This window comes from Gopherus evgoodei, chromosome 8, assembly GCF_007399415.2.
Source record: "Gopherus evgoodei ecotype Sinaloan lineage chromosome 8, rGopEvg1_v1.p, whole genome shotgun sequence".
Classification (NCBI taxonomy): Eukaryota; Metazoa; Chordata; order Testudines; family Testudinidae; genus Gopherus; species Gopherus evgoodei.
In genome coordinates, this window is record NC_044329.1 from 91,220,577 (window position 1) to 91,247,583 (window position 27,007).

Consider the following 27,007-nt stretch of genomic DNA (forward strand, 5'->3'; position numbering starts at 1 on the left):
ATTCTCATGCAAAACTCCCTGAGTAGTGATTCAATTAAGTATTTGATTCTATGCTTATATGACAGAGGGATTTTTCTCTCTAAAAGATACAGTTTAGTTTGGTGAAAGTCAAAGATATAGCCGTGTGTAACACCATAATCTGCAAACCATTGTTCTAGAGGGGGGTTTTCAGTTAACAGTAAAGAGTTATTCGACAATGAAATATATCAGTTGCAGGGATAAACGTAATCTGATGGCAACATTGCCTAAAATATTTTACAAATTAGTCTTTGATGTCTTATTTAAATATATATTAATAAAAATGAAGAGTGAATGCATTAGTATGTTACAAAATGAGCCCTTGAGTGGTTAGAATAGTGTCATTAGAAAAGCTGCCAATAATTACTGAGATTGCAGAGCTCCTGTTGGATGTACTTCTGAATTCTTCTACAGAGCCACAATCAGTGTATGAAGACAAATGATTTTATCAGGATTCTGTCACAAAGCCCTTGTGTAGTACAAAAGCAGCAAATATTGAGTGCAAAAGACTACACACCTCTGCTATTAGGTGTTGGCAAATTGCCCAATGTCTCTGAGCAATTGCTAATAGGATGCTTCTATATATGCATTTTTTTAAAGGAACTTCTTTAAATATGGCAGTAGAAAGCCTGCATTTTCTTCATCTGCAGGTTCATATATCGTAGGTACATGACATCTCAGTTATCAAGAGCCAGTACCCATTTCTTAGGGGAGGAGTGGTCATACCTCTGCTGTATTCTCTTATAGTAGTATCTCGGCAGCAAAGTATTCTTTAAAAGGGTTCAAATTAAGGCTATTAAGAAATACAAGAATATTTAACAGGATTATTAGCAAGGGGAGCATGAGTATCAGTGTTGCGTTACATTCAGCCTTAAGCCAGCAGAGAGGCAGGAAGTGGGTGTGGAGACAGCTGAATTATAAGGTACAGAATCTCTTCATGTGGTCTAGGCAGCCGGTTTGGGAGGAGAGGAGAGTGATCAGGCCATAAGTGGTTGTCTGGGTTAAGGGAGTTACATAACTATGGAATAGTAATGCAAGCTGGGTGGAAGGAGTAGAGGGGAAACCTGCCTGAGGCAGTTGTTTTCTAAGTGGGGGAAAGGTATCCCAGATACTGTTGTGAGCAGAAGAAACTGGGTCAGGATCATTTCTATTTACAGGAAGTGGGAAGCTGGGAAATAAATCAGAACAGATTTGCATGTGAATCTGACTTTTGGGGGGGCTCCTCCAGACATTCCAGCTTCTGTGGCTATTTTGAGCGTTGCCATGTCACTAATTGAAGAACATGATGTGTTCTGAACGTGTAAGATCTAGCTATTAAAAATCAATCAGCAATAAACTGAACTTTGCAGAAAAAAACACAAAGGCCCAATACTTCCAGTAAATTAATAATGAATGGCAGGTTGCTAATTATTCATGGCTAAATCCTTGGTATATTCCAGATAGGTTCTTTTCCAAATGCCTTTCTGTGTTTTCTTTATATGAGTATATGAACTGGATGATCCTCCCAAGCACCACTTTAGTATGTGCGCTAATTGGATGGTCCCATCCTGCCATTTATGGGCCCTATTCATCAAATATTTTGCACCATTTAAGCAGATTTTCCACAGAGTTTGCAGCACTTAAAAAGAGGAAGAAAGCAGGTTTTTCTGTGAATGAAGCGGATTTTATGTTTCATTAAACCCATTTTCTCAAGGGAACAAGTATTGTTATGATATGTACCCAGGATAAAAGGTTCCATTTACAGAGGAACAAGGCAGGGAGTTGGTGGATAAAGGAGTAGTCATTGTTTAAATATGCAGAGTCTTCTTCTAAATTAACACAGTTTTAAATAAAAACAGAAAGCATTTTCTTGAAAACAAATTTTTGAAACTGCCCTGTGGGTCTAACTTTAATCCTAGCCACTAACACAGGTTTTGCACAAATATTTACTCTGCTATTCCAGAAAAAAACAAGTAGTCACAATATTTACTGCTAAAACATATATCTCATACAGTATAATCCTCTGCAATTCACTGACTGAAAATGTGAGGTGAGATACCGCTATGTGTGACAGAGTATATACAGATGGTTGGTTGGTTGATTTTACAGATAAGAGACTCGTATTTTATGGTTAATATAGTCAGGTATATTTTTTTTCTGTTTTTAATTAGTAATGGGAAAAAGAGTAGGGAAAAGTTTGGGTATTTCAAATAGAAGAACGTTCAGTGAGTCTGTAATGTGTTACATTAATTTTACTTTCTATACCAGTATAGTATACCACCCATTAATGTTTTGATGACACTTAAGAAAAAGCTGCTTCCTGTGAGATCTCATTCACCAAAAGAAAACCTCACAGCCTTAATGCCAGCAGCTGACTTCTCAACCATCCTCCTCCTCAGAGGAGTGAGAGGATGAAGGGCGCATTGACACTCTACCTCTGTCCTCTTCTTCAACAAACAATTCTGTGGCACCACTGGTAGTCCCACCGTACAGATGACCTTAAAAGTTATCGAGAACTCTTGGAGAGGCTGGCTTAGATGTTGGACTTCAAATTTTATTTGCTCCAAGAAAAGTTTTTATTGTTTGTGCTGCATTGTTCAGATGAGGCAACCTAGCTTAATGAAAATAAGAGGATTTTTGAGTTAGAAGGGGTCTGTAGTTAAATCCAGCCTCCATGTCAGCTGCATCCAGGAGAACTGTCCTGTAGGTATCAAGTCTTATAGAAGAGATTTGAGATACAATTCAGCTGCCTCAGAGAGTTCTTGGCAGTTTGGGTTGACAGCCAGAAAAAGAGTAAAGAAGAAATTAGACCTTCAAGGGTAGAATCCATATGTATCATCTATGCTGCAAATGAGGATAGCTAATTATCAAATGCACTAATAAGAAGTATTCCTTCATCAGAAATTGTTTGTCCCCTCTTCTGGGCCAGTTTCCTGAGGGAAAACTAAAAAGAAGCTACGGCTCATATTGCTGAAAGACATCGGGTAGCAAAACATGACTTGTGACTTATGATTCAAGTGCCACTGCAACCTGGTCCATCTCAACAGCCATCCCTGTGTGCCAGTCCTTGTGGCTATACTCTTCTGGATTTGCAGGGAAGATTAGATTGCAAGAGAATACTTGTCCTTTGGAAATCCCATTCTGTTCAGAAGCAGAACAGAGAACTCTTTGTGTAACCCATGCCTGCTGGGTGTGGTGGTCTGTCCCCCTCTAGTGGCACCTAGACTAGAGCTTAATGAATCTGCTACAAGCTCGACTAAGAGCTATGTGGTTTTTAGCTCATGCAGTAGAGTCTCATGCATTTAGCTTTAGAACTCCCAGGTTCAATCCCAAGCACTGATGGCCGGGGTCTGTCAGCATTACATTTGCACACTCTAAAAGACCATAAAACTGCCCTCAAATGATTGGCCCTTTGTACAGCACAGGCAAAGGAGCTTCCCTCAGCCTTTGAGTTCCAGTACCATGGGCTCTTATGCCATGCTGTAGCCAAAGACCCTGCCTTCTCTCCTGAGAAACTGCATTCCTGGCATAGACCACATTGGCTCAGAGATTCAGTGAGATACCAGCACTAACAGGTGATCTAAATTACGTGCTGTTACTGTGGATACATTGATCCTTAATTCTCACCCTACATTCTCTCTAAAATGATTTTGATTTCCAGTTAAATCAATCTGTCATTTTGCCTGTTCTCCCCCCCTCAGGCCTACCCAGGGAGGTTAGGTTACAATACGAAGGATTTGAGTTGCTATCTGAATAGCTATGCTATTCCACAGATCAGACAGATTATTTGTATAGTACAGGTCAATCCATTTCTATTCAAGGTATCAAAGTGGATCAGACTCTTGTTATGATATAGTAGGGATTCTATTATCATAAGGGCTCATTCCATCAGCTCTAAGGCAGCCTCTAAGTATATCTCAGAAATGTCTCTGTGACAGAGATATGCAAGACTCTGGATTTCTGTTCATATCTTCATGCAGCATTGCTCCTTGGGCTTAGCCTGTAAAGCAGACACTCACTTTGTAGGAATAATTCTGTAACGTTTCTTTAAGAAACTCCTTAGATCCATCTCTTTAGGTCTGAGACTATTTGTCAGTCTCCTGCAGCATGGATCCGTATAAACAGTGCTCAAGGAAAAATGGATAGTTACAACAATAATTGTTATTTTCTTTGAGATATTTTCCTGTACGGCCTCCTGCAACCTTTTCCCACTATTTGAGTTTTATCACAGATTCTTGAATTAGTGGGAGGAATTAAGTAGCCATTGGATCTGCTCTTCCCCACCCTCATTTTTAATGAGAGCAACAGGCAGATCATTCAGGCAATCATCTTGAACCATAGTTACTGTGCTAAGTAGCCATGATTGCATCTGTTTATTATTGTGCAAGGTATTTGTAGTAATCCCCATCCTATTATCATCTATGCGTAGAAGGGGGACTATGGCCAATACTTTAGCCAAATGCAAAAATGTAAATGGTACCTTTTTAAGAGCTTCACTGTAGAGGAGAAATTAAACAGCTACCACGTAACTAGTCAGATATTACTTCCTGTTAGTGGTGAATTAAATGATCCATTCATACTTGTTACTTGCTTCAAGTCTTTTGGCATAAGAGAGAAATCCTTGAAGTAATAGTAATAATGATTATAAAATGTAAATCATCATGAACAGCTGCAGGAAAAAGGTAAGTGGTTACATTGGGAAGAGGAGGTACTGGATAGCAGGATGCGTGTGCAATGTGACAGTATATTCTGTGCTAATTTAATTTCTGCTGCAAAACAGAACTACTGTGCTCTGTTGAATAAGCATCCAACTGTGAACTTATGGTTACTGCGACATGCTTATAATCTTGTCTCAAACATTCCTACATGCCATTAAGCACCAGCCCATGCCCTTAATTTATGCTTGTTGATTAGATTGTGCCCCAATTCCCACAAAAAAATTCACACTCAAACAATATTTTTAGTAAATTGAGCTCCATGCCTGCAATGTAAAAAAAGAATATTATATATTTATATATATTGAAGTTTTAAATTAAGTCTTTGTGATCTCGACATGACATGTAGTAATAATATGTGTATTGCTCAGTCACATTTACTATGCATGATTTGTGTACCACTGACCTCTACTGGAATGTCAAAGATGTATAGATGTGTATAGTGAGCATCATTAAACAGAAGATATTTATGGCACTATGCTACATCTTCTAAATAGAAAACACTGGGCCACTTTAATTTTTTATGCAGCATTGGGAAAATTTTACTCTCCAAAGTGAGTAATTTGATATGTGAGTAAAATATCTTTATTTGTGCCATCATTGTCAATACTATATTATGGTAAGAATAGGGGTGCAGAATTTCTCTTTGGTCTAGTACATTTTCATGACATTTTGTAATTTACACAGTGCACATTGCATATTCACCTCCAGCCACTTGTAAAGACCTAATACTACTACAAATAATGGAGATAAAACTCTGTTTTTAATCACAAAGTCCTACCTACTGCCATATATGCACTTTAGTTTTCAATTCGTCATTAGTAACCTTGAATTTGTAATGACACATTATATATGAGATTATATATCTGTAAATCTATAGCTAGCTCTGACTTTAGCTATAGCTATCTATAAACACACAGTATGACACACCTGTGCTAAAGGGATGTAATCATAATTGTTGTATTGCCATATAATTAATCTCTGCAGCAGATAGTATGGCATACATCAAATACGTAATGATCCACTTAACACATCCCCTACCTGTATACTGTCCATGGAATGACTGACTGCAAATTGGATTTTGAGTATAGTTTGAGAGAAATTCCTTAATTTGAACATGTATTTGAGCTGCGCAAAAACATATACAGACTGAACATTTAGCATCTTATGAATTATTCATCCACATAGATTAGACAGTACCCACCAGGGTGTAAAAGGCAGGAACAAGTTAGCTTCACTTCATGATGTGTACACATGCTGGTGCTCTCCATAATGCCATTGCTAATGGCCTAAAAGCTGCTCCTGCCACCACCCCCCTCACCTCTGGCTAACACTCCACATGCATAAGCAATGAGTAAAGGAACACACTCTTGAAGATCACATCATGTCTTTCAACCTCTGAATAAAGCTTTGTTAGTCTAGTTGTGCGGAGATTTGGGTTTGATCCATGATAGCTTTTTGCTCTCTCTTTTTCTGCCCAGGATAATAATTTGATACTATAATATTTTATTGATATAATAAAAGCTGCATTAAGTCACCTGCTAACTATGTTTGCCTGTCTAATCTGGCAGTGAAATCTGAGTCCCTATTAGGATTTCTCGCTATTAAGTTCATTGTGTATGTGGCCAACTGCTGTACCATCCAGGAACATAGCAATCCCATGGGTAGCTACTATTAATAGGTTTCAATAATTTAAAATATTGTTGTTTGAAATCATGCACACTGTGTCACAGGCTGCATAGAAATTCAGTGAGCATTTTTATCGTCTGTTTTATCATTAAACTCTAAGTTATTTTCTTTATTGACTGATAAATTGTATTTTAATGTGTTTGGCTTTGTGGCAGGTTCCCGCTAAGTTTTAGCTGAATATCACCACTAGCCTGACCTTTCTGTCATCTCTGCAAAGAAATGTGCTTTACAGGGAAATCTTCTTTATGTTCAGAGTTTCAGTTCTGTTGGCCAATAACTTACAAGGAGGCATTTGAGCTTCTTGTTTTACTATTTCATTTCACAAAGCACTAACCCTAAAAACAAATCAGACTGAAATCTGACTGTTGTTTTATGTCGGGTCTGAGTTGGAAGGTCTGCGAAATTTGTTTTCAAATTTCTGCAGGCATTAGGAGCTCGATGCAAAGCCCAGTGAGGTCAGTGGAAAGACTATTAATTTCAGTAGGCTTTGGGTCAGGCCCAAAAAGCTGCAAGGTACATAGGCTCCTGCAGAGACAAAGCACTGGATTGCAAACCAGTATGATGTAGCTAAATCTTTCATTTGAAATGTCCTCCTACTGCTGCTGCCTTGTTCTTTCCAAAGAAAATCCCCTGGGGTACACATACCCCATCTAGAGATTTTCCCACCCAGTCTTGTTGTGCTGGTTCCTGTGAGAAGTAAGGCCCGGGATCTTCTCTTCTCCTTGTGGGAAGTAGGTGGTGGAGAGTCTAGTAATGGGGTGGGGAATGTCTTTCAAAGCATGTGATGTATGCAGACACATTTTGTGAACTCCCTACATGTTTTTAAATAATTAGTAACACTTCTGTTTTTGATTGCCAACTGCTTGTAGCACAGCACTTCGCACACCCTTTGATATTGTAAGCTGGATGCAGATCCAATTCAATTGAATGCAGGATGTCATGAAACCCTGAACAGTTGAGCAAGGCACTTTATCTTCGAGGCTAATAATAATAATACTGTGTCTTTTGTTTACATAGAGCTTTTCATTTCAAAAGAACACAAAGTGCTTTATAAACTTAACTGAATGCTTTAAAAATTCTACACATGAATCCCTTCTAATGCCAGTGAAATTCAGTCACTTGTGGGATGGAATGTCCCAACTGATTAAGGGCCCCTTCAGAGCCCACTGAAGTGAATGGGAATCTTCTCATTTACTTCACTGGGCTCTGGATCATGCTCTAAGAGAGTACAACAGTGCACAAAAAGTAAGGCCCCATCCTGCACTTATTCCTGTTTGCATTCATGATTACAATGTAGACGATGCATGAGAGTAAGCATTGCTTAAGAGAATAAGGGTTAGTGCTTTCAGGTTCTGAGGTAGTTAGTGAAGATGGTTGCAGTTCATTGTTTTATTATATCCTCCTAAAGTGTGCTAGGCACGTCACAAACAAATAAAAAAGATATGATCCTTACTGTACCCAATGAGCTTAGAGTTGACGTATTAGCCCAGGCACAACAGGTGAGAGCAACAAAAAACGTAGCGGGGAGAAGAGGCAAAGGTTACAAAACTAAGGACATGAGGTTACTTAAATGTGTAGACTGTGACTGAAATTTTCAAAGCTGCCAAGAGATTTGGATACCCTGAGAGCCTGGGCTTTGAGGCAATACATCTGGCAGGCTGCCCGAGAATCAGGAAGCCCAGGCTTCTGAAGAGCAACGAGCTTGGGAGCCAAAGTTTCCAAATTCCCTGTAAGCCTGCCAGGCGGGCTGCCTTGGAGCTGAGGATGCTAGAAGCCCTGGGAAGCTGGGCTCCCACTGCTCCCAGGCTCTGCAGTCCCTGCTTCCCATCAGTCAGCCAAGCAGACTGCCAAGGAGTTGGGAACTTGCAATCCCAGTCCCCAGCAGCCTGCCAGGTGAGCTTTCCAGAAAGTGGGGAAGCTGGTTTCTGTTAGCATTTCATCAGAACTGACACATTTTCATGGAATATTTTAATTTTCCATGAATCTGCATTTTCTGGTGGAAAAACGTTGCATTGGAAAATTTCTGGCCATCTCTAGTGTGCATACTAATGTTATAGAGAAGTTAATTGGGTTTCCTATTTAAATTTTCTCATGATGCAGCAACAATCAATAAAATTGTATGGCAACAAATGTTAAACTGATACAAGGAAATTTTTCCTTTAAAAAAACCCTTATAATATGTGGAATACATTGTCACAAGATACTACTGCCTAATAAGATCAAAAGAGATGGAGGGATTTATATCCATAATGGGACAGCCACAGTTTCATCAAATAGGATAAAACAAATAGTCATCTCTTCTGCTTGCATAAATAATGTAGATCTATACGGATCTGGCTCAGAACTTTCAGAAGGTATCTGTCCCCTCATTGCTCAGGTAATCAGTCAGCCACTGATTAATGACAGTTCAGAAGTAATTCCCTCTATGCCTAGTTTATTCTATAACTGGGATTCCTTGCACTTTATTCTGGGGCATATGACACTGGCAGTGTCAGAGACAGGGTAAGATGGGCCACTGGTATAATCAATATGGTTATTCCTATATTTCTTCCTTTAGGTCAGAAGGAATTTTAAGATCCCAGGATTGTACCTGTATGGAAATATTGTATTTAGATTTCATCAAAGCTGTAAGATCCTGGGGCATTTACCTTTTCTTATGTTTTTTGTTAAATTGCATATTTATAACCAGATCTGACAGCTCATTCTCAGCCTGTATACTGATTGAATCCCAGTGAAATGATGTAATATAGGGACATCTAGGGAATTTGCTTATTGCTAAGTGCAGTCATGCCAACTATTCTTCTATTTAAAAAATGGAACTGTAGGTGAAGCTTATCAATATGTACTTGACTAGATGTACATGATGACCAAATTTTCCTCACTTTACTCACTAAAAAATCCCATTGAAGCAACTAGTAAGCCAAACAGGATTTGGCCCATATTCAGAGATGTCATGCTCCCCAAAGAAAATATGTTTATTTCTCTTGCTATTTAGAAAACAGCAACTTCTCTCCAAACCATAATTTCCTGAAAGGCGCTTGTTTGTTTCTACCTTGTGAGCAATATTCTAGTATAATGAGTTAAAATATGAAAAATGATTCAGAAGAAATGGTGGTGGGTGGCATATTATCCAAATAAAAGTATCATTCATCTTGCTGGAACTTGCTGTGCAATTCATACACATTTCAGCAACAAATTGGAAATCACAGAAAATTTGGGAGTGGGAATCTTCTGTACTTTAATGCAGCAATACCAAAAATAGATTCACAGATTTAAAACTGTAAGGGAGCTTTTTTTTAGTCTCCCCATGTATAAACGTTCATTAACCTCTGCATTAGATCATCTAGGAAACAGGATGCTGAGGGATTTAACCAAGCCTTTAAAGGAGGAGATTCAAGCAGATTTTTTCTTAAATCTACCTACAGTGTTATCATGTCAAACCAACAAACTTAAGACCCACAGGAATCTCACAAGCTTTTGAACATATCCTGTAATAAACTAAGGATTTATAAAAGCTTCAGGGTTTAAAAAAAACAGAGCATCTGAAAAATGCTAGCAATTGATGTCTGGGTATTTGAGACAGTTAGAGGTAAAGGCATATAATTTACTTTTCAGAAATGTACTTCCTTCCCAAATTTATTATTACAAGTAATCAACACTAGCGTCCATCTTTAGTTTAAAATACTTTACCATGAAAGCCTTATAACAGCAAGATGACATTTCCTATCCACTGAAGAGCTCTCGTTGGCATAGTCTTACTAAATGTCTTACTCTGCCTTTTCAAGTTTTTAATCTTTGTAATATTTTAATTTCATAAACTTTATTCTAAGATAAAAGGCAAAGCTGGGAACTTGATGATTGGTTATATTAATGTCTGTAATTAAAATACTTTCTCAGGACAAAATGTTTTAAGCATTTCATTTTCAAAATTGTCATGGAGAGGGAAAGAGGAGGTCGTAAATCTTCTTGTCTTTACAGTAAGCTAAAACATAATGCAATATAGTAAATAATCATGCATTATGTTGAACTCTTTGGGCTGTAACATTTAAATCTTTAACAGCTCTTTGAGAATATAAGGACTGAAAATTCCAAGGCAGCGCAGTTCAATAAGAAAATAACAAAATGGTAATCCTGAGTTTGGGATTAAGAATCTTATTATATTTGACCTGTTCACCTTTCGTGGCTTTTAAAACTACAGCTGATGGAAGTGCTGCACACTTCTACATCACCGGCAGCTGCTGCATTTATGTTCTGAGGCAATACTTGCTAAATCAGTTCATTTGGAATTTTATTTCATTATTTATTTTTGCAGTGAAGGACTGTTACCCTTCTTCTTTTCCTAGAAGTGAGTTGAAAATTAGACTTGGTAAACTCAGAAAGATCTACAGGATCAACAACACATTTCAAAATATAATTTTTCAAAGTTTTAAAATTCAGATACATCAAACCCCTGCTTTCTGTCAATCCAAGCATTAAAATTAGGATTAAAACAGAGGAGGAAAATTAAATCTCCCTCACATTTCCAGTCATCAACCTGCATACGTTGTTTGGTAATGATGATGTGCCGTTAGTCAGTCAGAAGGCTAGTGACTCTAACTTGCAAGGACTCAGGCAGTTTGCAAATAAAAATACTTCTACTGGTCATTGAGCATTCACCACTAACAACTAGATACTAAAAGTGCTGCTGCTTTCTGTAAATATTTAAAAATTAGTGTAGAACCTGAATGAGCTGACATGATGAAATGTAAACTGAAGATGCAACTCTTGGTGCATGACCATTCATTTGAGTGAGAAATTTATTTTAAATTCTTTAGGTCCTTAGAGAAATTATCAACTTCTACATACAATTATGGACCTTTATATAAACCCAAAACCCCCGGAAAATTGTAATAATGCAAGTAAAATTACCTTTTGTTGCTTCTACCAAATAGAAAGTGCTTTTTTCCTTTTTTACCCTATTTTCAATCCTGAACATAACAAAAACTAATCCAGAAGATCAGATGACCTATTAATGAGTCTTGAAAACAGCATTAGCTTAAAACCAGTGGAGATAGTCCACACAGGCACCAAAAATCTGTCTAAATGTTCTTTTACATTCCCCCAAAATCTTTTCCTGTCTATTCAGAGATCATGCAATATAATATAAAACAAAACAGATTGTCTGTATCAACCTGAGGGCCAGATCCTGGCCCCTAACACAGCTGATCTGTGCCACTCCAGTGTTGCAAAGTCAGCTTAAACCTGCCTTAAGCAGCCAGCTGGATAGTCCGCCAGTGTCGGAGCCAGGCAGGGGCCATTTAATCTTAGTGTAATTTAAAACAACCCTGAGGCTGCTCTTAATTGGGCTTTGGGCTAGATCAATTTCTGGCAGCCCAGACGACTGGTGGTGGAGATGTGATACAGCGTAATATCTGAACCTAAAAATGTGTAGCAGACCTGCTGAGCCTGTGAGAATTCCCTGCATGACAGACATGGCTTCGGTCCCAGTCCATAGATAGAAGGATCCTCCTGCATAAATCCTATTTGCATAGAGTATCTCTGAAGTCAGTGGGACTCTGCCTGGGTATACAGTGAATCTGCACATTTTCTGTTACAGAATCAAAGCATTACTATTTTTTCATTATTAGATTTAGACAAAAAAGAAAAGGAGGTGGCCAGGCAACGTTCTAGTGTTCTAAGTCTGCAACCTGTAGACTCCTTGGAAGCACGGATTGAAATTTCGGGAGAGTATACTCATCCCTTCATTCTTCTGAGCTACATAAATGGAGTAAAGTTCATTTGGATTTATATTGATAATTAATTAGATGAGTTTTGCCATCGACAGTACCCTTGAAAATGTCCCTTTTGAGAGTGCCTACTTTAAGGTGTCATTTTCTCTTTTAACAGTCCTGCCACTAGGTTCACATATTTCTTTTAACAAAATAAAACCTTTTTTAAAATCTCAAATTAGCATGGTGCTCCATCTTGGAATTCCTGTTTGGTGGGGTTTTATGGTTGCTGCAAAAACCAGACACTTACTCCACAGGAATGTCTTATTCTTTAAATGATGGCACTGCAGGAAACCCCTTAAATAATATATTTGTGCTCTGAGCATTCTGCCTTGAAGCTTTGTCTTCGTATGTTCAACATTGGAGAATTATACTTAAGGACCAAATCCTGCAGCCCTCAAATAAAATCAGTGAACAAGATCTAGCTCTGTATGTGCTATAACTAGTGCTGCATTTGTGCTTTTCCCTCTTGCAAGCTTTTACCAAACAAGCTCCGTGTTCATTTGACACTCAGAATTGCTTTCAGAGAGATTTTATGTTTTTGCTTTGAATGTAACCTTAAGTTTCAGCAGCTCCCTTATTTTCTGCACTGGGAGCAATTAGAATTTCCCAGCATCACGATGGTGCAGTTTTCTGCCTTTGTTTAAGCATATGATGCAGAGGAAGCCTAACAGACTCTTTCAGTAGATGTGATTAAGAGTAAGAGATGAAAGGCCCTAAGGTCACAGGAGCTTAGAGGAGCTGAGTGATAGCTCAAAACTCTAATGAACAACTTGCTGCCGAGCTAAATAAAACCCACGTTTACCCAGGGGGTTACTGGTGGTTCCGTTTTATTATCCTGTTTACAGAGTGGGGATTGGGGTCAGTAACATTGTTTTTGCTTTACGTTGATAAAAAGATCATTAAAGATGTTCTTGTCGTACCTTAGAAATTGTTTCTATGTACTTTAATTTCCTGGGATTTTTTAATTATTAGTTTGGTTTTATGCTGACCATTCTACACATAAACAATAAGAGTTCTACATTTGGTCTTCAGTAAGTTAAGGGCTATATATTCTTGTGTACATACAAGTGTAGTCAGTTTGTCTCACACCAGAGAATAAAATGAAAGGAAGACTGAGCTACCTTAGGGCAGGGGTTCTCAGCCTGATGATCATCACCACTCTACCTTCCCATGCTCTCAATGAGAAGGGGGTTCCAGGGTCCCAATGTTATCCCAGTATGGAAAAGGTGGAGAACCTCTGGCTTAGGCTGATCTTATATTGTAAGTGATAATTCATTTATTTTACACAAAATAGCACACACAGTTTACATATGTTTATATACTCACCACATTTATTTGCACTTATAACTTACGATTCTATAGTGTATAATGTAGTACTTGAACCTCTGTCCAATGTCTGCCCTTAAGAAGAAGAGAGTGAAGCCTAAAGTGCTCTCTCTCTGTCCTTCAGTTGTACTGGTCCCTGTTTTGGGTATAATGGCTAGTGGTTTATAGACAGATCTTAATTTTGAGGAGAGAGACAAGTGGCTAATATCTTTTTGCAGTTTATTACTCTGACCACTAGAAAATCCCCTTGGAATCACAATTCATATTCTTTAAATGGGATAACTGATTCTTTTGTGTGGTTGGGATGGGGCCACACACAAGAGAAATGCATTTTATGATTTAGTTGGTCCTGTGGACTTATCAATAAGGGGAGAATTCAAACCAGTACTCTATAGAAATATACTTTTTTTCTGGCTCTAAACATTCCATAGTTCCCTAGCCAATGAATGTATTTCCTTCCTCTGTATGCATGTGTTTGCTGTTTGCATTACCACTTATTATATGGAATAGTCAGACACTTCTCTGACTAGTCTTATACAACTAATTATTCTCTCTTGCCTATCTATAGCTCATGCTCAGTTTCAACAATCCATATTCACATAATTGTTAATCCATTGCCCTCTCCTATCTTCATATGTTAAAAGAATGAGGAATACTTGGATGGTGTTTTCTAGATCATTAATGGATTGTAGTTTCCTCAGGAAGTCAGTGGTGTCTCAAAGAGAGCTGGGAGTGCTGGATATATGCCATCATGTGCCAGCAATGCCCCTCTGCCATGTACATTGGCCAAACGGGACAGTCTCTACACAAAAGAATAAATGGACACAAATCAGACATCAAGAATTATAACATTCAAAAACCAGTCATAGAACACTTCAACCTTGATGAACCTAAAAGTCACAATTCTTTAACAGAAAAACTTCAAAAACAGAATCCAATGAGAAACTGCGGAATTGGAACTAATTTGCAAACTGGACACCATTAAATTAGGCTTGAGTAAAGACTGGGAGTGGATGGGTCATTACACAAACTAAAAACTATTTCCCCATGCTAATTTCCCCCCTCTACTGTTACTCACACCTTCTTGTCAACTGTTTGAAATGGGCCATCCTAATTATCACTACAAAAGTTTTTTTTCTCCAGCTGATAATAGCCCACCTTAACTGATTTGTCTTGTTAGAGTTGGCATGGCAACCCCCATCTTTTCATGTTCTCTGTATATATATTTATCTTCCTACTATATTTTCCACTGCATGCATCTGATGAAGTGGGTATTAGCCCACAAAAGCTTATGATCAAATAAATTTGTTAGTCTAAGGTGCCACAAGCACTCCTTGTTCTTTTTGCTGATACAGACTAACACAGCTACCACTCTAAAACCTGTTCATATGTTAAGTGACTCTAGACTTAAAAGGTCTTTGGAGCAGGGGCAGTAGGTGTTTCACTGCAAGGATATATTGTAATAGGCAACAATGTCTTCATTGAATTTTTGTTTTTCCCACACTAGTGAGCAAAAATAATCTCTCTCTAGTGCTTCAGAGTGCTATGAAGGAGAAACAACTTCATTGCCAGCCCACATCCTGTGACCCTGGACAGGATCAGCAGCACATGCAAACTGGAGTATACACTTCTTTCTGTGACCAGCAATGGCTTTCCTCTCATTATCCTGCTCTGTAAGTGAAAGGTGGTTCCAGTGCCAGACACGTGTCCAGAATTGCTCTGCTGGCTATCTCCTTTCTTTTAGCATTTTATTATTGACAGAGACCACAAGCTTTCCATAGTTTGGGCTGAACCTAGAATTCCTATTTCTAAGCCTAATTTTCATCCTTCCATCTTCTGTAACTTTATACAAACCAAACTGTCCATAATTTCATGTGTGTGATGTTATGCAGGTATAGATTTTTTTTTCTGGAACGTTCGAGGCTAATTGTATAATATAAATTTACAACCATAATTCCAGCTTAATGAAGTTTTTTCAGGAATTTTATATGGTTTATGAATTACGCCATGAAGCCAGCATATTTCAGTATGCAATTTATACAAATTTGTAACGATTCATTTGATAGACATTGACTGTAGATTTCAATTCATCATGGATCAGTAATACCGTAATTACACAGTAATGATTTAAGAACTTATTCACAAATTGCTATATCAGTAGGAGCTAGTATTGAGTAAGGTAGGCAACTACTGTACAGCAACTAAATCTTTAAGTCAATTGTTACACAGATAACGTGTTTTTTTGAACATATCCATGGAGATAATAATACAATGTACTGGCTATGGATTAGCTAAAACATCACAAAAAATGTAATGTAATTTTGATATAGTTGTGAAATGAGATATTACTTATAACCACACACACTTCTATTGCTCAAATGACTTTTAAAGCTATCAATAACATTATTAAATCCTGAATTAATAAGGTAACTTTAAAAACTATCTGATCAATAGAGGTATGTGTACATGACGAAATTAGTTTGATTTTATAGAAGTCGATTTTTAGAAATCGATTTTATACAGTCAGTTGCATATGTCCACACTAAGCGCATTAAGTTGGCTAGTATCGACTTACGGAGTGGTGCACTGTGGGTAGCTATCCCACAGTTCCCACAGTCTCTACCACCCATTGGAATTCTGGGTTAAGCTCCCAATGCCTGATGGCGCAAAAACATTGTTGCGGGTGATTTTGGGTACATGTCGTCAGTCGCCCCTCCCTCCATGAAAACAACGGCAGACAATCATTTCGCACCAAACACCGGGGCAATTAGAAGAGCACAGCAAGGCATGCTGAGCATCAGAGAGGCTTTGAAAACCAGTTTCATGACTGGCCAGGCTTCAGTGTGACAGTTATGTGTGTTTCTCCTTGATGCAAATCTGCCCCTCTTGTTGATTATAATTCCCTATAAGCCAACCACCTTCCCCGCTTCAAAATAAAGTAACTATTGTTTTGAAACCAGGCATTCTTTCTTTATTAATTAAAAAAAACGTGAGATAATGGACAATGTAGGCCGGGTGGGGGAGGAGGGAAGGACAAGGCCATGTTTCTTATTGTGGCCACACTAAAAATCAAACTGTTTGAATGACAGCCTTCTGTTGCTTGGGCCATCCTCTGCAGTGGAGTGGCTGGGTGCCCGGATCCTCCCCCCTGGTATTCTTGGGCATCTGGGTGAGGAGGCTATGGAATATGAGGAGGAGGATTGGCAGTTTTACAGTGGATGCAGTGGGGGTCTGTGCTCTTGTTGGCTTTCCTGCACCTCCAACAGATGCTTCATTATGTCCGTTTTCTCCCCCAACAGATGCTTCATCCTGTCCGTTTTCTCCCCCATTAGCCTTAGCATCGCATCCTGCCTCTGCTCTTTGCACTCACTTAATTCTTTCCTGGCTTCTGCCACTGAATGCCTCCATGCATTAAGCTGTGCCCTGTCAGTGTGGGAGGACTGCATGAGCTCGGCAAACATGTCATCACGAGTGGTTTTTTTTCACCTTTTAATCTGCGATAACCTCAGGGACGGAGATGATTGGGGGGACTCCTTGGTTACCTGTGCTACTGAGTTCGCCATGCTGACCAAACAGGAAATGAAATTCAAAAGTTCCTGGGGATTTTCCTGTGTACCTGGCTAGTGCATCAGAGTTCAAAGTGCTGTCCAGAGCAGTCACAATGGAGCACTTTTGGATAGCTCCCGGAGGCCAATACCATCGATTCGTGTCTGCAATACCTGAAATTCGACCCAGCAAAGTCAATTTTAGCACTCCTCCCCTCACCGGAGAGGAGTACAGAAGTCGATTTTAAGAGCCCTTTAGGTCGACGGAACGAGGTTGGCTGTGTGGACGCATTCATTTTTAAATTGACCTAACATGGCTAAATTCGACCTAACACCATAGTGTGGACCAGGCCTAGAATTATGTATGCTTACAAGTAATGTCTCATTTCACACTATATCAAAATTGATGTGCAATGGGAATTGGGCACCTAGGTGACCTGTGTATCTTTGAAAATTTCCACATTAATCCTTAAGTATATATATTATATACAAACAAAGGAAATGATGCAGACAATTTAGGTGTGGGTAGCAATTGCCATATATCTCAACTACATATAAATCAGCAAAGTGGTTTAATAAAAACACAATCTTTACTTAAAAGGACAAGTAACAATTAAAAATGCATATTACACTGCTCTACAGCCAAAATGCTTCTGAAATAAATGTAGTCCAACTTTACTAATTCTGGGTCACTGAGAATGAAAATGATGCTTAAAATTGTTGATTGGGTCTAGTTTTCAAGATATGCTATTGGGTCAGTATATACGACCCTCGACTTGGGAATGGCAGAGGATAAGTGAGTTATAAAGGGCAGGGATCTCAATTTAAACCAGAAATGACTAAAATACATCTTTGACTGAATCTATGAATAAATCTATGACTGGGTTTGGAAAGTACTTGCTTTTTAGGCAAAACAATGAATGATGCAATCTGAAGCTGGTGTTGCGTCATACATGATATGAATTGCATCATGTTATTCCTAGAAGTCTTGGATGATGCAATCATAACAAAGCTTACATCACTCTGCTGAACAAATTGCCCTATATCAGCTATAGAAATCATACAGTGTCGTGCTCTCTTATTTGTCAGTGTTTGATTTTGCAAAGGGACACATTTCTGTTTAGCCAAAGTGAGCAGAGATGCCTCGTACTTGTGTGAAGAGTGCAGATAACTTCTGCTATGTTTGTGGTGAAGTGACTTTTGCATCACAAAAGCGCAGTATAACCACTATGGTTAAGAAAGCCTATCCCCTTTCTTTTGGCTGCAAAATTAGAGATCAGGACAAGAGGTGGGCCCCACACATATACTGCAATACTTGTGCAACAAATCTTCGCCAGTGGTTGAACAGGAAAAGGAAATCTATGCCTTTTGCAGTGCCAATGATTTGGAGAGAGCCAAGAGATCATACCAGCAATTGTTACTTCTGCATGGTGCCTCCAGTTGGGAAAGGTGTGTCAAAGAAGAAAAAGTGGACTGTGCATTATCCAAACATTCCATCAGCTATATGCCCAGTACCCCACGGAGAAGGACTGCCGGTTCCTGATGCACCAGAATCCTTCTCACTTGAGTCAGATGAGGAAGAGGAAGAGGATGAAACTTCTGGTCCTGAACCATCAATGTCACAGGACCCACATTTTCTCCCATCCTCCTCCTCTGAACCACACCTCGTAACACAAGGTGAACTGAATGTCCTTGTCAGGGATTTGGAACTACCCAAGAGTAAGGCCAAGCTGTTGGGCTCCAGACTACAGCAGTGGAAGGCCGAGCTGTTGGGCTCCAGACTACAGCAGTGGAATCTCCTGGCAGGCTATCAGGGCAAATAGAGCCCATCAATGCTTGCAGACTATTGCTGGGCAGTGACAAGAGATGCTCCATTGAATGAATACAAGAGACAAGCCAAGAAGCGCCGAGTAGACACTGACTAGGACTAAACTATGTACAGAATAGTTTTTTGCCTTTTGTTTCATAATAAATTTGATTTATATAACCCTTTTGCTGATTTTTAAAGTGTTACATAAACAGGACAGGTGAAACCATAAACACATGAAAAGACCTAGGTTTACAATTTATGATTAAAACTCTACTATCTTAGAAACAGTAGCCAATCAGGTTTAAATTATCATATTTGAATTCAGCACATCAAAATACATAATAAATATCACATTTTATCTCTGAAGCAGACGACTTCTCAAAAATTGTAGACCACTGTTATTAGACTAGCATGTATAACAGTGTTTAACAAATATTTATCATTCCTTTATCATTTGTGCCATTTCATTTAGTATCTTATTGTTAAAACAATCCTCTTTCTAGTCATTTCTCTACATTCAAGTATCTACCTTTCACAGTAATTCCTATAAAAAGGTACTATTTGATGCAATGTTAAGTGCTAGGTAGAGTTATTCGATTGAATGGAAACAAAGAAAGTAATGCCAGCAACATAAGGAAGTGTGTTGTATTCAGGTCCAAATATGAATACATCCAATTGATGATGGAGGTGAGTCAGAAACTCTATGAAGTCCACTCAGGACTTCACTATTGCTATTGTTTTCAGTTGGAAGGTACTCAGGTACTGTGCTGATGAGTAGCAGTATAAATCCCTTAAGAGGGTCGTTAGGTAATCTCCGTTTTAAGATGAATATAAACTGAAATGATTAATTTTCCTCCATGAAAAATTGCCTCCTCACATAGACAATAAGCTACACAAATCCAAACTGTCAGAAGATTTTTAAGGTTTGCAGATTTTGAGCCCAGTCAACTTACATAAATTGTCACATTACAATTCTGTATCTTCAGCCTTATGAAAGGAGAGGATAGGATGGTCTTGTAAATCAAGCACTGGATTTAAATCAGAAGACATGGATTTTATTCCTGACTCTGCTAGTGACTTCCTATGTGGCCTTTGCATAGCAGTGTATATCGATATACAGTATATGAATTCACAGGCATTATTGAAGCAAGCACTGAAAGATTCAGCCTATGGACCCTAATCTTCTCTGTGCCTCACTTCTCTTTCTTCATGCGCAAAATGATGGCAATAATAGATAAGAAGCAAAGAAAAGCTTAAAATGTAGGAAAGAAACACATTACAGATTAATAGCTTCTAAATAAGAGAAGCCAGTTAAAGATTCCTTTGGACTTCTGATATTGACTCTCCTTTTGCCCACTTCAGGCATATGTATCTGTTACATGTAAACCAAAGAACAGCACATGCTAAATTCACTGAGATTTGTTTGAGCGTTGCAATTCTTTTTCTACATGTATGGCACACGTGATTCCCCATCGTAAGTTCTGAAACTAACAGAATTCTCTACCCAAGCTATTAGTTAAGCCTCAACCTCCAGTATTATGATGCTGCTTTGCATGTTTTTAATGACAAATCTAAATTACATTAGAAACCTCTCTGATGAAAGTTGGGTGTGTCCCTTTCAGACATTTCCCTGTTGTTTTGTTGTTTGTCCACTCCTGTTTGAGTTAGCAAAAGGATTGTGGATACCTGTATACCTATATATACCTATATATACCTGTATACCTATATATACCTATATACCTATATATCCACCCTCTTCTAAGGATAATGAAAGGATAATGTACTACTCTTCTCCTAGATAATCCTTTGGAATAGATTTTAAACTGTCCTTTTTCACTAAACCTAATTTCTGCTAGTTTAATTTAGTAAAAATTTTAAGAACTTTCTTTCTCAAAAATGCTCTCCAAGTTCCTATATGTTGGCAAGAGAGCCTAAGCACAGTTCATTGAAAAAAATATGGGTAAAATCTAATCACTTTAATTGGCTGCAGGCAATAACATTAAGATATAAAGCATTCGACCCCTGCAGAAAAGCTGTTGTTCTCTGGATATATAATGGGTGAATGACATTTCTGATGACACAGAGAGAGTTCTACTGGGCATATTGCACTAAGGTCTTCAGTACTGGGGGTGAGCAGTTTCATATCTTTTCCTGATATTTGATGAGAGGTGCATATCCTTAACTAGCAAACCAGAAAAAAAGGAAGGGAACATCTTTTGGATGTAAACATAGAAACAGACCAGTCAATCAGAAAGGGGAGGATATTTTAAAAGACTCTTCCAAGGTAATTGTTTCTAGGGCATGGATGGGCAAACATTTTGGTCCAAGATCCACATCTGGATGGGGAAATTGCATGCATGGCCATGAAAGCAGGTCTAGGGCAGGGGGTTGGGGTGTGGGAGGGAGTGCGGGGTGTAGGAGGGGTGCGACAGGGGGCTCAGGGCAGGTGTTGAGGTGCAGGAGGGGTATGGGGTATACAAAGGCAGGGGGTTGCGGTGCAGGAGGGGGTGTGGAGTGTAGTGGGGGGCTGAGGGCAGGGGGTTGGGGTGGAGGAAGGGTGCGGCAGGGGGTTGATGTGCAGGGTGCAGGTGGGATTCGGTGTGCAGGGCCCAGCGCCGCTTAACTGGGTGCCTGCGGGTATCTCCTCTGAACCTTCCATAGGCCGTGGTTCCCTGTTTCCAGCCAATGGGAGCTGCAGGGGTGGTGCCTGGAGGCAAGGGCAGCACACAGTGCCCTCTGGCCCCCCACTCCGCCCCCAGGGGCTGCAGGGACGTGGTGCCAGCCACTTCCAGCAGCAGCGCGGGGCCCACGGGGCCATGGGGGTGGCAATTCCACAGGCCGTAGTTTGCCCACCCCAATCTAGGGTTCCCAGGTGTCTGGTTTTCTACTGGAATGCCCTGTCAAAAAGGGACTCTGGAGGCTTCGGTCTGCAGTGCTGACCAGGCCGTTAAAAGTCCAGTTGGCAGTGCAGTGGAGCTAAGGCAGGCTCCCTGCCTTCTCTAGTTCCACAGGGCTACCAAAAGCAAATGGCATGTCCGGCTCCTAGGCATAGGGGTGGCCAGGGAGGCTCCATGCACTGCCCCTGCCCTGAGTGCCAGCTCTGCAGCTCCTATTGACCAGGAACTGTGGCCAATGGGACCTGCAGAGGAGGTGCCTATGGGCAGGAACAGCGCACAGAGCTTTGAGAAGGGCCAGGGTTGGGGCTCGGGAAAGGCTAGGGTAGTGGTACGGCAAGGGTGTTCATTTTTCTGCAATCAGAAAGTGGCAACCCTAGTTGTATCATTACATCATAACATAGTCCAATTTTATGCAGGATTAACACAGGACTGAGAAATACAGACCATAATAGCAGATACTATAGGAGACAAAAACTTCTAACTGAAGTGCAGAATTTTATAGGAGGCAAAAAGATTATCTGCATGATCCCTCTGGCTCCTGATTCCTTATTAGGTTGGAGATCTGCATAGTCAGTAAAAGGGGGGACATTAACAGGCTTTTTGTCAGATGTGTGATATTTACAGAAACCAGAAAATATGTCATTGAATAAAGTTCAATCTGAATAGAAAGTTGGTTGATAGCATTGTCTGTTGAAGGCATGCCATTATATAGCAGGAAAGAAGTGATACAGCAGTATACATTTCAGCTCCGTCGCATCCCTAATGTGTAGTTTACTTTGTAAAACTCAACTCTCACTTCCAGCAATAAAGTAACAGTTGTACACATTCAAAGAATGACCTCTGAGGACAATGATATATAATTAGTGGGAGCGGAAGTGGTTCTAATCATATGTTTTTTTAACAGCAAAAAAATGCTAACAGTTTTCTGCTTCTAAATTATTCATGAACTTCCTATTTATACATATTAATGAAAGCAGAAATTAAAAAGAGCACTATGAATATTTTGACACTTTTTCTTCTTTTTGTTGTAGGCTGAACAGCTGTAAAAATTGCACCTAAACCAGCTGTTTCCCCTGGAAAGATCTAAGATTAGAAACAAAGGTTTATATGCAAATATTGTTCATCTTTGATAGTAAAATATTTTTACTTTGTAAAACTGAATAAAATGGTTTTATTTTGGTGGAGTTTTGTGTGGGGGGAGAGAGGTAGTTAATTAGATGTTCGCCTAAGTATGGTAACTAAATAGGCTTTCCCTGTTTGCTTTTCCTTGGTTTCATTACATCAAACATATAAAGTACCTTGGGAGAGGTCTGATTTTTAAAAGTGATGATGAGCACAGGCACCCAGCATTCCTATTGTTGTTAGTGGGAGTTGATACTTAGCACCTCTGAAAATCAGATCATGTGCATTGTGTGGTTTCCTTTAATCATTTTAGACTGAGGTAGTTGTGCAACCCTGTTCTGTAGGAAATATTTCCACAGTTCGGCTTCATAATAGCAAAAGGCCAGGAACAGGTTAAGCAAGCATTTATGGATTACATTCAAAAGAGGGCATAGAAAGCCCCCTTATCTCTTACATGGAATACAACCACTCATTTTCCCCCTTTTTTTATTTTAATTATGAAGTACACAGGATGAGCTTTAAAGCAATGTCTTCACTACAATCTCCATTACCGATTGCTACACGGTGGTGGATTTCTCTTAGAAGTTAGAATACCCTGTATTTCAGAGGTAATGTGTGTATCATGATGTAGAGGTTATTGTGGTAACTGCGTACTTCTACAGACTTGATAGGTAAACCATAGCATAAAAATTGACAGAAATGGCCAGGCTTCTCAGGGGCAAGTTAGATTAATGTTCCAGCTTTTCAGGAAATTTTCCCTTTTGTGTTAACTGATTGAGATTAAAATCCCTATTTATTCCCCCCCTCTTCTCTTTGGCTGACAGTCCACTTTATGTCTGGCACATTTTTTCATGGAAGACTAACTGAATTGTTTCAGGCATGCAAAGATAATATTACAAAGATTATATACTCAGGTTAGTTTTGTGCTTTTCCTGGTGAAAGTTCAGGAGGGAAAAGATAAAAACAGCATAGGAAACTTTGATGAATATGGGTTTTCATTTGAAAATTGGTTGTGCTTTTTATTATCTTTCATTTTTGAGAATGCTAGGCAGTGTTTTGTAACTTCAGACCCATAATCTAGCTCTCTTTTTGATTTACATATCAAATGTGTTATTTTCTTTTTGTATTTTGGCATAGTGCAAAAAGAATAAATACTTTTATAAGGTTTCTTATCATTTGGTCTTGTAGTTTTTCCTATGTATTGGCATTTATTGGCCAGATTTTCCAATGTATTTAAATACCTAAAGATTCAGTGGGATTTTTCAGAAGCTCCTGCGTGTTTTTGAAAATCCCTCTAGCTGGCTATCTGCATCTCTAAGCATCTAAATACATTTGAAAATCTGGCCCTGTGTGGCTTTGCATAGAACAGTGGTTCCCAAACTTGTTTCGGCGCTTGTGCAGGGAAAGCCCCTGGCGAGCCGGGCCGGTTTGTGTACCTGCTGCATCCGCAGGTTCGGCCAATCGCGGCTCCTAGTGGCCGCAGTTTGCTGCTCCAGACCAATGGAGCCGCAGAAAGCTGCATGGGCTGAGGGATGTACTGGCTGCCACTTCCAGCAGCTCCCATTGGCCTGGAGCAGGAAACTGAGTCCACTGGGAGCCGCGATCGGCTGAACCTGCAGATGCAGCAGGTAAACAAACCAGCCCGGCCTGCCAGGGGCTTTCCCTGCACAAGCGCCGGAAAGAGTTTGGAAACCACTGCACTAAACCCTTTCAAGCTATGATTGGGATGGACTGTGGTGAGTCCTCTTTCCTGCCAAGAGTGACAGCCTATCTATAGACCACAGCACAGTCACTGTCTCCAGCTTTGCAGGGGAAGATGAATAAGTTGCAGGACATTTAAATAATAGTGTAGTTTATTATCTTCTTGCATCCAGCGTGTCTCAACTTCAGTGCAGTTTTTTTTAAGGCTGCCACAAATTTAGATCATTTTCCCCTCTTCTTGTTTTCTTTTGTTAAATGAAATCTCTTGGTGATTACTCATGGCTTCAGAAGACAATGTATATGTAGTACTTGCACAATTTGTGTGGCAACAGGCCAAAAGTTTTACCTGCCTCCATGTTCAGGAGAGAAAACTTGGTACAGTTTGGAGCTTTGTGATAGTATTTTTGACTTCCAAATGTTCTGCACTATCAAAATTTCTCAGTGGTTGCCATTATGAATTTTATGTAAATCATTATTTTCAGTGGTGCTCAAAAGCACTAACTTATATACAACAATTCCTGTTATTTCTCATGATCTCTTAAGTTATGCCCAAATGGAGTTTTCCTATAGTCACTGGTACTTTCTTAGTAAGCTGCTCTCTTTGCCTGCCTACAGCTGCCGCACTTATTATTTATTATCTCTGGATTACACAGAAGTGTGTTTGGCACACTTCTTTGCCTTCCCCTTCTTTCTGTCCTCTAGAGCAGTGGTTCCCAAACGTGTTCCGCTGCTTGTGCAGGGAAAACTCCCGGCGGGCCGGGCTGATTTATGTACCAGCCACGTCCGCAGGTTCGGCTGATCGCGGCTTCCAGTGACCGTGGTTTGCTGCTCCAGGCCAGTGGGAGCTGCTGGAAGTGGCGGCCAGTATGTCCCTCGGCCCAGGCCGCTTCCAGCAGCTCCCATTGAATATCCTGTGGTGCTTTTCTCAGTGGATTGCCAAAACATGTCACTTGTCACCACTGTTAACTTTTGAACATGAATAATAGGTACAGACAGACAGACCCAAATAAATACAACAAAATACCCGCAGATCAGCAATAAATTTGTTTATGATTTTGTGCTATACAGAACAGAGTAAGAAAAAAAAGGTCTGCTACCCTCCTGTAATTAAGGTGGATTATTAAAATCATTTGCTTATCCAGTGCAAAGCCATGTGCTACCAGTACATACAGTTGTCTTTGTTATGTTTATTTTGTTATTAAATTATTTGTATTATGGTAGCATCTAGGGACCCCAACAGGGACCAGAGCCCCATTGTAATAGGCACTGTACACACATGAATTGTACATAATGAGCCCCATAGTGGTCAAATTCTGTGTAGCTATTTAAGTGGAGTTTTGCATATGTGAGAGAAGCGAGCAAGCTTTCTCTAATTCAGCATCTCTGGTAATAGTAATGATGTTTTAATGATAATACTTGGCATATATATATATGACCTTTTGTCCTAGCATTTTAAGGTTCTTTCACATTACCTGAGTATACCTAAGGAAAGAATAATTATCTCCATTTTGCAGATGAGGAAACGAGACACAGAAGAGATTTGACTTGTACAAGATCATACAGTATGTTGGTGGCACATCTGGGATGCTGATCTAACAGTCCTGATTCACAATCCCTTGTGTACTTTGTGTACTTTCTCTTCTGCTGGTTTCTCTAACATGATGGATAAGCCCTTTGAGCTCTGAGCATGATGAGCATGTAAAATGCCTGTGGTGCAGAGGATAAGTCGGTCTCTGTGAGAGGGGAAGTGATCTCTGGGAAACAGACCCATGTTGCTGATTCTGGCTTTAGGAGCTGGAATTGTAGTTTGATGAGCAAAGTAGGCTCTTGATTGTTCCACTGTGTAACTTTCTGAGAATCAGAGAGCAGGACAAACTGGAAAATATAGTTTACCCATATTATTCCTAGCCTCTGGCAAGGCATTATAGGACATAAGGAGAATTGATAAACAAGATGGAGTGAGATCTGGAGAAGCCTGGCAGTGGTGATGGTCTCTCCTGAAAGGTGTGGGCAAGTAAACCCACTCTGTTGTTTTTTTTCAGTCTGTGGTGTGGTGGAGTTTACAAAACCCTCCCTAAGGCCGAGGCACTGGAAAGGCTGGAGCAATGCTGGGCCAGGAAAACTCCACTGCTGAGCATACTCCTGGGGGGAAGAGCAGTATAAAAAGAGCTCCAGCAACCTAGGCAGGGCAGAGAAGAGAAACCATTTCCAGGAAGAGCACATTCCTGAGATAGAAGGAGAAGGAGCTCTTACTGAGGAGGTCTGGCTGTTTTTCTTTCCCTCCTCCTTTGAAACATCACCCCAGAGATAGGGAGAACCACATGTGGGGGCACCAGAGGGTTGTATGCATCAACCTTGAGACTTTGGGGGTTTGGAGCAAAGGACTATGTAACAGCAGTCACACCACAAGCTGAGACTTTGGGTAGGATAAAAA

The 27,007-nt window shown here is 39.7% G+C and overlaps 1 protein-coding gene across 4 annotated transcripts in view; it reads left to right on the forward strand.

The window, feature by feature from the left end:
* Positions 1-27,007, forward strand: part of NEGR1 (neuronal growth regulator 1) — a 643,647-nt gene that overhangs the window by 499,238 nt on the left and 117,402 nt on the right. The window contains exon 7 of one of the 4 annotated variants that reach the window (XM_030572937.1): positions 22,782-22,851. The exons of the other annotated variants lie outside the window; for them this stretch is intronic. Coding sequence (XP_030428797.1) covers positions 22,782-22,786 — 5 coding nt within the window. The 3' untranslated portion in view covers positions 22,787-22,851. Of the gene's footprint in view, positions 1-22,781; positions 22,852-27,007 lie in introns of those variants that run through there. 4 annotated transcript variants of the gene reach the window in all.